The 13,704-nt window shown below is 53.3% G+C and overlaps 1 protein-coding gene across 7 annotated transcripts in view; it reads right to left on the bottom strand.

The window, feature by feature from the left end:
• MPRIP (myosin phosphatase Rho interacting protein) overlaps window positions 1-13,704 on the bottom strand; it is a 72,544-nt gene that overhangs the window by 15,026 nt on the left and 43,814 nt on the right. For 4 of the 7 annotated variants that reach the window (XM_061473573.1, XM_061473578.1, XM_061473577.1 and 1 more), the window contains exons 8-16: window positions 12,399-12,540; window positions 11,766-11,882; window positions 8,957-9,013; window positions 8,093-8,161; window positions 7,795-7,884; window positions 7,343-7,452; window positions 6,368-6,406; window positions 2,530-3,115; window positions 1,529-1,645 (exon numbers count right to left, since the gene is read on the bottom strand). In XM_061473573.1, the coding sequence (XP_061329557.1) occupies window positions 1,529-1,645; window positions 2,530-3,115; window positions 6,368-6,406; window positions 7,343-7,452; window positions 7,795-7,884; window positions 8,093-8,161; window positions 8,957-9,013; window positions 11,766-11,882; window positions 12,399-12,540 (1,327 nt within the window). The remainder of the gene's footprint in view (window positions 1-1,528; window positions 1,646-2,529; window positions 3,116-6,367; window positions 6,407-7,342; window positions 7,453-7,794; window positions 7,885-8,092; window positions 8,162-8,956; window positions 9,014-11,765; window positions 11,883-12,398; window positions 12,541-13,704) is intronic. The other 3 variants (XM_061473574.1, XM_061473579.1, XM_061473580.1) reach the window with 1 other exon arrangement.

Raw genomic sequence — 13,704 nt, 5'->3', positions numbered from 1 at the left:
CTCAGTGGCTGCCCTATGAAACGTGCGGCATCTTCTATGTCAGGGGAGTGCTTGGGGGTCTGTATGGGGCTGCTCAGGCTGCCAAGGAGGGGTTGGGTCCCCCTCACGCAGCTCAGGAGGGATGGGTTAGCAGCAGCCAGGCTCCTCCATCATCCCTCCCCACAGACAACATGGGAACCTCTCCAAAACTAGGCAGGATGGAGGTGGGGACCACAGTTCAGAAGGTCTATCCAAAAAGATGTTTGCCCACAGTGTGGGGCTGCAGGAACACCCCAGGGATTCCATTCCTCCACCCCAGCAGGGTTTGGTGGGGTTACTCCCTTCTGCAACAGGACTTTAATCCCTCTGCTCCCAGGGAAACACAAGGGAAATCCCCAGAACAATGAAACTGGAGCAAGCAAAAGCCTCCAGCCCTTCCAAAAACCCTCTCCAACTCGTAAGCCACAGCCTGGGTCACTTCTCACTGCAGTGATGACTTCTCAGCCCTCCTGCAGCCTTCCTCCTTGTATCATACGGCCAACTTCAACTCAGCCAATCTGATGATGGATTCAGCATCCAGCTTTTAGCCCCATTCCCTGAGTTTTTCCAGGCTCCAGGCAAAGAAAGGCCTTTGCCCCAGGGAAGTGGGAGTTAGTTACTCTTCCACCACTGCCAATTGACAATGGAACTCCTCCAAGCAAGCACCGTCAGCCTGGGGACTCCAGAAGTAAATGTATTAAGAACTTCTCCAAGGAGATCACTGGCAAGGAAGGCAAGATCCTCCCCTACCTGGGCTGGTTCCAATGCCTATGGAACTCCTTCAGGGGAGATTCCTCCCATGGGAAATAAGGACACAAGATTCAGCATCAACACCGGGTTTGCTGCCATGGGAGCTCAGTGTGTGGCCGCTTCCATCCAGAGCCAAATTGGCCAAGTAGATTTGAAGAGGTCAGAATGCTGCCCCTGCACAAAACAGGACTGTGGACCCACGAGAGCAGCCAGGAGCTGCCCTGCAGGCGCCACGGCTCCTCCAGGCACGGATGCTCCCAGAGGAAGGGCTGGGAAAAGTCCGCTTTGTTTGGAGGAGGGGAGGAAAGGCTTCCCAAGAGACTCTGCCATCTCTTTTGCCAGCACCTCCAAAACACAATTCAAAGCTTTGCTGAGGAAAAGCACCTTATAAGAGAAGAAACCACCAAGATCCAAGACAACAGGCTGCGCTGGTGCAAATCCTGCTCTGGCTGCAGGGAATGTGCCCAGGAGATCCACCTGCATGTGCTGTGTTTGCCTATACAGCCACCACACCAACTCCTCATCCAGGAGCACACTGGGCTACACGATGCTTAGGAAGCCTTATTCCCACAGCCCGAAGGGAGTATCTGGGATACAGAAAGAGGGGAACAGCGGCTGCTCCTGGAGCCCACTCAGTGATGTACATCTCTGCATCAACCAGGATGCAACCACAAACACCCCAGACCAAAGCCCACCATTCGGTCCCCCTCGGGCACACACAGAGAAGAGGATGGTTTCTCTCTCCTCCCTGCTCCCCTACCTGCAACACGTAGCCCTCCCGGGCGCTCTGCTCCCGGCCCAGTGCCACTTTCAGCTGGTCCTGCAGGTGCCGGTTCTGCTCCAGGAGCTCCAGGGCCTCCTTCTGCTTCTGCTCCAGCTGGAGGGACACAGAGACAGAGTCCAGAGAGTTGAGCAGGGAGTCGGTCATAAGGAGCAAGGGGTTTGGAGGGGATACAGAACAGCATGAATGGGGCTGTTGATGGCACCGCTGCTTTGCTCTGCTCTGGGATCCGTGTTTCATTTTGCCAGGCCAAATCCCTCCCCACCAAAAGAACTGTGTTATGATTAGTTTAGTCCTTAAAGCTCACTGCAGCAAAGGATGAATGGCACCAGCTCATGCCAGGCATGACCCTGGCAAATCCCAGCCCAGTTCGGATAGGCGATACTCCTGGTTACTCCATGCCTGTACCCCTAATACACCTCAATCCCAACTAACAACAAGCTTTGTTATCTCAGGCATGGGTCTCTTCCAAATGAGCTGAGTCTCCTCCTTTCTCTTCCTCAAACCCAAGATTGTTTGATGGAGGCTCCACAGAAAGGGAACCTTTGTGGTGTGTGCTACAACTGAAGCCAGTTATGGTTTTGTGGACATCACCACAGACACAAATCTCTACAGCCATACAGAAGTAGGAGCTTGATGTTAGGGCCTGGTTGACACACACCAGTTGTGCCCATCTCATCAGAGCCATGCTGGCCAACAACCAGCTGTTGTACAGTGCAGGCTGTACTGGCTGGGAGGGGGTAAAACAAAGTGCTCCTCAAGAACAGCCCCTCCTGCAGCCGTGGGAACACGAAAGCTGCTGGCAGGGCTGAATGGGAATGGACACGGATCTGCGCCCTGCCAGCTCCCCAGGGGACCCTACAGCATCCCCACCCCTTGCCACTGCAAGGCAGGGATAAAAGCAGCTTTTTAAAGCCTTGCTCAGGCTTCCTACAGTTACCCCAGGGATCTGTTCCAGCCCCCCGCACACCCCCCTTTACCTCCTTCTCCAGCAGTGTGGTCAAGTGCTGCTTCGACAGCCCCTCATCCCGGTCCTCGGCGTTTGCGAGATGCAGCGGCGCGATGGGGATCTGCTTCTCCTCCCGCAGCGGCGTGGTCTCCACTTGGTGCCAGCGCTGCTCGATCTCCACGTGGACGTTCTGCGGTTTGATGTCTGCCGGGACGGGCAGGATCCGATCCACCTCCATCCTCAGCGCCTCTTCCGACCCTGCCCCATCCACAGCGTCGATCATCTCGAAGCGCTTGCGCCGTTCCTCCCGCCGCCGGGCCCGCTCCCGTTCCAGCTCTCCGGTGTCGGCGTCGGTGGCACCGGTGTCCCTGGGGAAGGCGGCAGAGCCGCTACTGGAGGAGTCTGCAGCGTTCGCACGCTCCTGCACCAGGGCTTGCTGGATGGGGCGAAATTCAGCCCAGTCAAAGGTCTTGGACCGTCCTTCTCGCCGGCGCTCCCGCGCACGGCTCCGCTTCTGCTCCGGGTCCAGCTCAGCTTGTTCCGTATCTGGCTTCTCGCTCGGCTTTGGACCAGTCTCGAAGGAAGAGCTTGTTTTGCTTTTCTCTTCCGGCAGAGAGCTGTGAGGACACAGAGAGGGTGAAGGGAAGTGTCAACGGGTGCTCGAGACAGCCAGGCGCTCCCATGCATGCCTTGAAGAGCTGGGTGGAAAGGGGCTGCTGGAAGCCCAAGCCAATGCCACGTGGGTGCCCCCCTGCCCCTCCATCTCCCATTGCCTCTCAGGTGCAGGAGCTGCTGCTGCCTTTCCCCAGGGTCACACTGGTGTGCAAAGCTTTGGTGCAAGCAACCCCGGCTGCTCTGCAGCTGATCCCAACCTCGCTCCTCCTCAGCAGCCGCCCCAGGGCTGGTGACCATGACCCAGCAGCAGCCTGCGGCCGAGGCAGCCACCCCAAACCATCCTGCCAGGCAGGGAAGAGGCTTCCAAAGCTCCTCCATCCAGCACCCGGTGGCTGGCTCAGTGCCCACCACCCTGGTTGCAGGGCTCCATGCACACACGCTGGTCGATGCAGCCACAGTCATGTACTTGCAGGGAGGAGGATGCCACCAGTCCCACCAAAGTCAGTCTGGCTTCAGAGCTGCGGGGCGAAGAAGCACAGAGCAGCTCCCAAAGGTCTTGGGTAACAGGGGGGGAAGGTTTTCCTTGAGCTTGGCAAAGTCAGGGTATGAATGGGTTGAAAACTTCTCCGTGCCACTATCTGCACTGAAAGCACAGATCTCCCCTGGGGAACCTTGAGGGCAGCACGGGGTCTGCACGCTGTACGAGCGGTTGTCAGTGCAGCAAAGGAGAGCCAAGAGTTATTCAACAAATGCCCATTTCTCAAGCAAGGAATAATTCTGAGTGCTGAGGTGGTGGGCTGGGAGGGGAGACAGACTTGTCAGGCAGGGAGAAGTTAACAGGGGAAGGTAATACCGTTTCCAACCTATGGATAGACCATAATGCAGGATTAGCTTATTAATACATGCCGGCCTCGTCACATGCAAATCAAAATCAAAACAGAAACCAGCAGTGTGCTAAGCCTGCAGAGGAAGCCATCCCGAGGGAGTGGCAGGCATGTGCTGAACCCTCTTTGCTACCAGAAGCTCCTGAGATGCCTCCGGAGGCACAGCCCTGCTTGCCCAGGCTGACTCCTGGCTCTCCCTGCTTCCAGTACAACCACAGCCTCCCCGCAGGCTCCAGCCTCCAGCATAGCCTCGATAAGCTTTCTACAAGGACGCAGTGGGAAGAGCTGGAAAGCAGCTCCCCAGGCCCTTCGCTGCAGGTAAATCTCTGCCACCAGGGCTCTGCCCCATGGGACCACATGCACTGAGACTGCAGTGACCAGGAGGGAGCAGCACGGCTTCTCCTCCAGCCTTGGAAACACACCCCAGCAGCCACCAACCTCGATGTATGTGCATACACCCAAAACAAAGGATGGAGCAGAAGAGATGACTCTGCATGGGTCTGGGGCTAGTATCTTCCGATGCACTTTCATCCACGATCAAACCACAGGCTCAGTAGAGCTGGGTTGCAAGACACACAGGCTAAAAGCAGCTCAAGAGATAACTCCTTTTTCAGCTCTGTCACTTGCAGCTAATAGAATAAACCCAAAAGGCAGCACAATGAAACCTCCTCGCTCCGTAAGCATGAGAAGATACTGCACAACTCCAAAGCCAGGCACTCAGTCTGGAGTCAGTGATTACAGCTGCATTTAAAATCAGCACAACAGGGATGAGATTGAGTCTTAAACTGGAGAAGAGCACTAGGAATGGGGTCTTGGGGCCCCTTGGATGCTGATGAGAGACAGAAACGATGCTGCTCTAAATACCACATGGAATAATCTTGGTATTTCTAGAGGTGACACATCTCCCAAGCTCATTTCTCCTCTGCTGCTTTGCAAAGGGCATGGATGTGTGTCAGGAAGCAGCACTGGGGACGGAGTTAAGACACTCATAAGATTGACCCAACCATTCTCATTTCATCCCTCGCAAGCGCCCAGGGCTATTAATTCTGCTCACACATCTCACATCTCCTCCATCCCAAATCAATTCACATCACGTGGTGGTGGGGGGGATCTCTGCCTTGAAATGGTATTTATAGGTCCAAATGAGAAGTTGGGGAGTTAACACACGTGGCTGCAGGAATGGTGTGTTCAAGAAGCTGCAGGCAACTGGGGGAGCTCTGGGGAGCTCACCCTCACTGAGGAACCAGTGCCCCATCGTTGAAGCAGCCACCTTCTTGCTTGTGGGTATATTATATCTGCATGGTGATCATTAGCAGAGGGTAATTAGTGTCTCTGCAGACTGCAGGGCAGTGCTGAGAGCAGGGAGCAGAGCAGCACCTGCCCCCCACCAGGGGCTGACACATGAAGCAATCTAAACAGTAATTAGGACTTGAGTAATGAGTGTGTTTGGCTCAGTGGAGACATGGCAGTGGGTTAATGAGAGACACAGCTGCAGGTGTGTACGGAGTCAGACCAGCCCTAGGGATGGGGTGAACACCAACACCATCCCAGCACAGCCAAGCACCCAGGCTAACGTCCCTCTTGCACCCCAGCCATGCTGTGCAGACATTGGCCACCTCTCCATCATGAGCCCTCTGGCAGTCTCCTTTGGCTTTCCAGCAGCCTTGCTCACAAGGTGGGTGCAGGGGTTAATGATGGGCTTGAAGCCAGGTGGGATGGGATGGGATGGGATACCCCACACCACGGCAAAGGGCTTGTGAGCAGGCACCGGTGAGCACAGCCCTGCTCCACACATGGTGCAGCCCTTCAGCCCCCAGCAACATGACTAACCCACGTACCCCATCCAAACCAGTGCAAAACGACAGAAGTGCACCTATAATTCCCTTTTCCCCAGCTCAGGATTGTGATTCATGGTCTATTAATGCAGTGCAACAAGTTACTGCCCAACTGGTACCTGCGCTTGGACCCTCTCATGAGGGTAAACCAGCCAAACCACTTTGCATGGGCTTGGAGCAGATGCAAAGGCAGCAAGCACAGGTCTGCTGCGCTGCAGTAACCTGTTGGGCTATATCTGGCTCTTAAAAGGAAGAGAGATGCCCTCCAATTTCCTGGGTCTTCATCTTCATCTATAGTCACATCGGAAGATACCAGTGTGGGGAAATCAAGTGTCAAGACCAGGTTGCTTCTTCCCTTCTCTCTGGCTTTTATTTAAGGGAAAAAAATAATAAAGGGGGGGGTGAAAGAAAAGAAAGAAAACTAAATGGAAACTGCAGGACTTCCCATCCGAGGTGCAGAAAAGGAGCATGCAGTGAATCACGAGATAATACAAACCACAGAACGTTAATACAGGAGAGAACACAGTTTTCCAACCTGGGCTTCAGCACGGATAGTTTCAAAGAGAAGTTTTTCCTGGGATTGCATGGAAATCAAACACACACAGGAATGAGGAGAGAGGCGGCTTCCCCGAGACCCCCCGCGAGATCCACCAGAGCTCGGGCAGGGCTGGGAAACAGTGGCCGAGTGCCAAGCGGGATGGGGAAGGAGAGGCTGGAGCATCTCCATGTCAACAGCACCGGGTGAGAAGAGCCATTCCATCAATGCAGGGACAAACCTGGCAAAAACCTGCTTGTTTCAGCTACAGTAAGGACAGGAGACGGAGTTAATGGTGTGTCCGTGTCCACGAAGCCTGCAAGAGGTGGCCCATACGAGTGTGGCTGGCACAGTTAGCTGTGAGGAGGTCAACCACCCTTTGCCCACAGCCACAAGCGCCCACAGAAGGGACTCTGTGAAGCGAGGGGGTCCCTTCCTCTGGCACTGGTGGCAGGAGGAGATGCGAGTGTTACTACAGGGGAATGAGCTCTGGAAGATCAAAAGAGGAGGGAAGATTTGCTGGCTGGAGTTTAAAACACATCCGAGCCAAACAGCTTCTAAACTGAACCCTGGGCTTGTGCTGCTGTGACCCGCGAAGGGGATGGGCAGCTCGTGCTGAACAGTAGCCAGAGGAAAGGGGGAACCCTTTCACACAACTGAATCCAAGTGGTTTCACAATACCTGGTAGGAATCCAGAGGAGCCTTGATATAGGAACAGTATTGCATATTCCTACGCACAAATTAAAGCCACATTTTCAACCCTCTTTGAAACGTGCACGCGTTAAAAGAGTAACTCAGCATATCAGCATCCCCACAAAGCGTATCCAAAATAAGCCCAGAGAGAGGGATGTGAGAAAGAGCCGCAGCTTCCAGGAACGGACAGGCTCAGAAAGAGGAGAGAAAAGGGATAAGGGAAGAGTTATTCCTGCGCAGCAAACCAGACAACTGCAGGGGCTGCTAAACTCCCCCCTTTACCTTGTTACATCTGGAGCAGTGGTGGGGCGAACGTGCTTCATGATGGTCTGGATCCAGTTGCGGCGAATGCCCGTCGTCATGGCAGAGAGGGTGAACTCCCCTTCCTTTGTCTAGGGAGGGAGGAGGACGGGCTCAGAGCAGCTGATGGCACCCATCAGGATCATCCCATACACCCCAATACCACCCTGCACCCAGCCCCAAGCACCCAGTGCTGGGGCACTGCTGCCTGGCTGCGTGGAGGTCGCATCCAGCCCCTCCATCCCTGAGCGTGCTCACAGTGGGAATTAGGCCATAAACCCCTGGAGCATTTTGGGGGTGCTGAGTGGCCTCTCTTATGTGCCTGGGGAGATGTTTCCTTTGCCACAGATGAGCATCCCCAAGCAGCAACACAGCATAAGCGGCCCCATTGGCTGTCCCACAGCCAGACTTCCTCCTTCCCGTGTTTTCCTTACATGGATCTGGAAGCCGTAGTTTCGCTGAACCGGGTACTCAGTAACATCATAGCATGTGGATAAATCGATTTCTCCATCCAGGTCAGCTGCCTGGAGAGGGAAGAGGTGAAATAAGACACTATGCTTTACAACCCCAAAGTGTGGTGGGCTCACAGGGAGCAGGGTCCTTGAGAAGCACAAAGCTCTGAAGAGTGATGCTCGAGGACCTCAGCATTTGGGAAGACAACCTGTCTGGGGCTGGTTTGGGAGCACCTGGGTGCAGAGCAATGGGTTGAATACTGATGGAGAACACACTTACCTCCTCAGCCACTGAATCTCGGTAGTATCTCAGGCTCTGGTCGGTCAGCACAAACCAGTGCTTCTTCCACTAGGAAACAACCAAGACGTAGGAGTTACACTCCTGCTCCTTCCCCACCAGCAAAGCCCAGGCATCTTGTCACAGTCACCCAGCACAGACACCCTCATTTCCCCTCAACAGGATGAATGGGAGGAAGGGAAGGGGATTGCTAACAGCCAGCAAACCCATGCTGGCATCAGTGCCCGCCTCTAAGGCTGTCATAGAGCAGCGCATCTTGCATCCCTCTGGGAATGGACAGGAGGAAGGCAGCAGTGGCTGCTCCCCTCAGAGCCAGCTCAGAGACATTTATATATTCCTTGGCCTTGCCATTTCCCCAGTGCTCTGAAGGCCTTATCTGAGCCATTACTGATGCCAAAGGGGTTGCTGGGTCACAAGGGAGCCGGCTGCTCCCGGTCTCATGACTAATAGAGAATGGGAACACTAAACCGGTCCTGCTATCCAAGCTGCCCCAGCTCCCCAGGACATGATATCCCACTGTGGGTCTCTGAAACGTCCCCAGGACAGAGAACCAGATACTCCTGCTCCAAGACAAACACCACTTGCATAGGGCTTGCACACAACCACTGCTGCCTGGCTCCAGCATTGTACAAATTCCCTGTCACTGTTCTGCACCTGCAACTGGTTTCTCCCATCTGGAGCATGGCCCAATACTCACCCACCCTGCAAGGACACTGGAGCTTTGTCAGTGCCAAGAGCAGCCCCATGTGCAGCCAGGACATCCCAGTGAGCACTGGCTGCTAGAAATCAGGACTGACAATGGCACCAAAGGATCGATGTGAAGGGCAAAGCTTCTCCCAGACTCACCTGCCCATCCTCATACTGCTTTGTCAACCAGCCCTTCTTGAAGTTCAGGAGGTCAGGCTGCAAGAAAGGAGAAGGGGGATCAGAGGGGAGGGCAAAAGCATCTGCACCCAGAAGCAACAGCAATAAAACAGGGCAGTAACAGTTAAAGTCAGAGAACCATAGAATAGTTTGTGTTGGAAGGGACCTTTTTAAAGGTCAACTAGTCCAAACTGGATCGTTATACTGTGTGGTGGCTAAATGTCTGCTCCCAGAAGGAACAAAGACTTGCTGTACAGTTTATTCAGGCTGTTCTCTTCCTAGCACTCCCCTTGGCAATTTCCTACTGCTACACCAGCGTTACAGAGGAAGGAGCAGCAAGGAATTAGCAAGACTGCAGGCAGTTCTGTCCCTCTATTATATATTACGAAAGAAAAACAGTGTGCTGTGGATGCAAGGCTGCAGGGTTCAAAGCAAGGCTGGAAATCCAGGGGATCCAAGCACTGCATCACCCACATGAGACCTGCTCTTTACTCCAAAGAGGATGCATTGGGATGTTGAAGCCCTGAGCAAAGCAACCAAGGCAGCGTGGGATAACCCCTGCCAGCCCTCACTCCCAGCCCTGCCCATGTGCAGGGAAGGATGTGGTGGAAATGCTTTCACTCCCTCGAGGCTGAGCTCTTCCAGCTGCTCCATGTGCTGCAGAGTGGAGGAGGAAAGGACAGCAGCGCGTGAAATGCAGCTGTAGTGCCTGAGACAGGGTACAGCAATGGGATCAATGGAAAACTGGGGTCTGGAAGGCTGTTCAATCAAACCGATGCTGTGAAGCACACATATTCGGGTGCTCCCATCGCGGTGGGTACCCAGCCTCATTCCACAAAAACACGGGGGGAAGTAAATGCCATACTGCCCTTCATGAATGCATGTGGAACAGGATGAGGGAACAGGCAGACACCAGCTGGAGCAGCCCTGGCTGGGATGTGGCTGCAGGCAATAAACCCACCGAGGCCTGCCAGGAGCTGCTGATTAGGCAGCAATAAGCCATGGACAAACTGCAGAGAATACTGCATTGGCCATGACTACATCCATCTCTGAAGCAGGCTGAAAGCTGGGTATCCTGATCTCAGCCCTAACTGATCCTGAAAGCAACACCACCACTTCTCTGCCGAAGTGCAAGTGGGATCATGCTCTTAAGGTCTGGATCCTGTTGAAGCCCCTCCTTGTACTATATGAGAGCATCAAGAAAAGAATCTATATTTGGATCAAGGATAACTGGCTCCCAACTATGCACTTTGAGGAGAAGGAAAACAGAAGGACTCCAAGAGTTAGTTTTCACCTGTTTTTTATCAACTGGGAATAAACAGAATCTTCTGGAAAAGCAGATAAACCTCTCCTCAGCAGCATTCTTACTCACCTCTTAGTTTCCCTAAGATTTAAGCCAAGCTGTAGAAGCAGGCAGAGAGGAGCGACGCTGCTAAGCAGTGTATGCATGTTTCAGAGCAGGCTGCAGTGAGATACTACAGAAACACCAGGAACAGAAGGTTTCTCCTGTAGGTCCTGCTCCATATGGAAATCCCTTTGCTTTCCTCTCCTCAGGCAGACAGGAGAGCACAGACTGTGCCCGAAGTTGCAAAGCTGCTCCAGCATGAAATGTCTGGGACCAGCTGCCACTGAAGGGTGTAGACTTCAGAAACCAAACTCAGATGAAGCACTTGATGGAAGAGATACCCAATGCAGCAAAGCCCCAGCTCTGCTGAACTCACAGAGCCTAACAAGGGATGAACTCTCCCTTGGCTTTTATCCTGATGGATAACCTGATCTGACACAGTGAACTTAATGGGTAGGGGAGAGTCTTGCAATCCTGGTTGCAAGGCAAGCAGGCATGCAGGTTTTTATGTTCCTACTTTGTTAGCAGGAGTGGCACAATAAAGGTGTATTTAATGCAAGGAAATGGTTTTCTTCCCACTGACTTCCTTGCCTTCACTGGATGCTGTGCATTTCCACTTCATGCGCACTTCTTGCACCTTTCTGTTACCACCAAGAAGTTACAATCACTCTTATGGCTGTGTAAGTCCACATGAGGACTCAGCCACTGCATTTTTCTGCAAGTCCTTGAATGGAAGTCGCCCATCCACAAAAAATGCAGCTTGTATTTACAGTGGCTCTGTAATCTTTGTGAGAGATTAGCAAGTGTATTTATTCTGTTCCGACAGAAGGGTGGTGAGCGAGAGGAAAGCATTCTGTGTTTGCTCTGTACTGTTTGCCTTCAGGTCTGGTGAGCATCTGAAATATGCAAAGGGAGGAAAGCTCAGGAGGGACGTCTGGCCCTTCCTCACAGCCTTCATCCCGCTCACACTCACCTGCAACTGCACAAATATCAAGGTAGTGGCATTAGAAAACTGAGCCACGTGTTACCTCTGTCTGAAGATGCATCAGTCATGACCCAGAGACAGCACAGGGCAAAGAGGAGCTCTGGCTGGCGACCCCAGCACCTCAGGGGTGACCTACAGCATCAGTGTCTAACACATCGAGCAAAGCACTGAGGACATGGGGTATTCCAGGGAAAAATAACAACCAAAATGGCTGATTTCCAAGCTGTTGCTGTACGTGAAGGAAAAGGACTCCTTTTTAAACAGTAGATGGAAAAAAGTAAGAAGTGCAGCTCTCTCCAGCTGAGCCCCTATGACTCTCACTGAAACCTGCTCCAAATCTGCGTGCATCCTACATCCTAGTTATGAGGAAAGCAGCAGACAGCCCAGTTTTCACGGGACCTGCCTGGGAAGGGCCTCTCACATCCTCCCCCAGGGCAGAGGACACAGCCCTGCTGTCTCACCGTCATAGAGGACTCCGTGGACCTTCTGTCCAGTGACTTTGCCCGACGGTGCGGGGACAGAGGAGAGGCAGACACGTCCAGGATGGAGCCCACAGCTGCAGCTTCACAAGTGAAGTCCTGTGTGAACAGCGTTAGCCCAGATCAGTGCAGGAACTAGGACAGAGTCCTGCTCTCTTGGCTCATGGCATAAAAATCCCTGTTATCTAAGGGGCATCTCAGGCTCAGAACAAGTGTCATTGCACTGGCGACACATTTTTGTCCTCTCAGGTGTTAATGTGTTCCCAATATATCCAAGTGTATCTGGGACTCTCAAAACTCCCCGTTTCTTTTGTTACTTCGCCCCATCCTGCTGTGTCCTGCCATGGCAGATCTGAAGTTTCCCTGTTTCTATTTTGGAGGAAGGAGAAAAGACAGCCTGGTTTTCCACCACCCTCCAGCTGGGCCATGGGAGCAGAGCAGCGAGCAGCAAACCTGCACAGACTGAGCACACAGAGTGGTCCGGCTCCTGTATGAGCCTGCCTGTGATCCAGTTCCCCTCTCCACCCAGGGACAAACCCTGTATAACTAAACCTATAGCTAAACCTGCCAGATCCCATCTCCCAAACCCCACAAGACTTGGGATGAGTAGCTTACCCTTTTCCGTGGGAAAACCCTCTTCTCACTCCTGCCCTGCCGCGTCTCGCTGGAAAGGGCGGCACCGCCCGACACGTTCGTTTCCATGTGCTCTGCGTTCTCAATATCTAGTGCCTCAAACTTCTCAATTACCTGGGATCTCCTGGAAAACAGACAGGAAAAGGGAAACCAGAGCCGGTTTAAATCCCGGAACTGAGCTGAGCTGTACAACCCCACAAGTGCTTGACCCAGTGCTCACGGACACCGCGCTTCTGGTCCCCGTTTCTCTGCATGCCGCAGCGGGCACAAATCCAGGGGAAACCACCCCAATCTGACAATGGATCATTGAAAGTGGGGACAAAACCTCCCTCGTATCCTCTTAAATCCCTAGAAACCCCTTGCAAAACCAGCAATAGCTTTTTACATGTATATTTTACAGCCCTTTGAGAGGCTGGGATTGAGCTTTGGCTCAAGCTTTGTCTTTGCCCTCCAGTCCTGCAGCTATCAACAGCCCTCCCCAGACCACAGAGCAGAGACACATCAGACCCAGCTGGGGTGCAGAGGCAATGGGTGCCTGTGGGTCACCCTGTGTGTTCACTGCAATAGACAGCCTGTAAAAACAGCCTCACACAGGTAACACCCAAAGGGCTCCACTGGGAGAGGGGTGTCCATAGGTGCCTCTGGACAACAGGTCTGCCTTGCAGGTTGGACCAGCTGAAGAGGCATGAGATGAGGAGCACCCTGCACAGGCACACTAGGGCATCCCCTGTAAAACCATGGAGCTCAATCCTCCTCTCAAACTGGTCTGCAAATGCAGTATGGACAGCAGGGAGCACTGCTTGGGATCTCAGATACCGCCCTGGTGACCCACTGCACTGTGGCACTTATGTCTCTGAGGATGGAGGAGAACTACGAAGAAATGTGAACAGAACAGGAGCCAACCCCAGACCAAACCCAAATGGAATGCTCCTAGGAAAGAGCCTTGCAGGTGGAATTAAAGCACCATTTCAGCATAGAAAGCTGCTTGCTGACCCACAGGAAATAGTGGAGTTTTCAAAGGACCTACTGGGTGTCTTAAGTCTGCATGCCCAGGTCTCTTCTATCAACCTCAGGTCTTTGACCACAACATGGGAACATGAAGCAATAACCCACCACCACCACACATGCCAGCTGAGCTCCAAGCTGTGGGGTTTAAAGCTCAGTTTTGAACCTCCCCAAAAGCTCAGTCCAGGTGGGTTCCAGACACAAAACCTGGACCCACTTGTGCCGCATCTCAAATCAGGGCTGATTGCTCTGTGTAAACCTCTAATGTGCAAGAAAACCACAC

Source organism: Pezoporus flaviventris, unplaced genomic scaffold (genome assembly GCF_033815535.1).
Source record: "Pezoporus flaviventris isolate CSIRO_AGI_PZ_B2104156 unplaced genomic scaffold, CSIRO_AGI_Pfla_v1 ptg000078l, whole genome shotgun sequence".
NCBI lineage: Eukaryota > Metazoa > Chordata > Aves > Psittaciformes > Psittacidae > Pezoporus > Pezoporus flaviventris.
The sequence above is the reverse complement of the archived record's forward strand: the minus strand, read 5'-3'. Positions and strand labels throughout refer to the sequence as shown.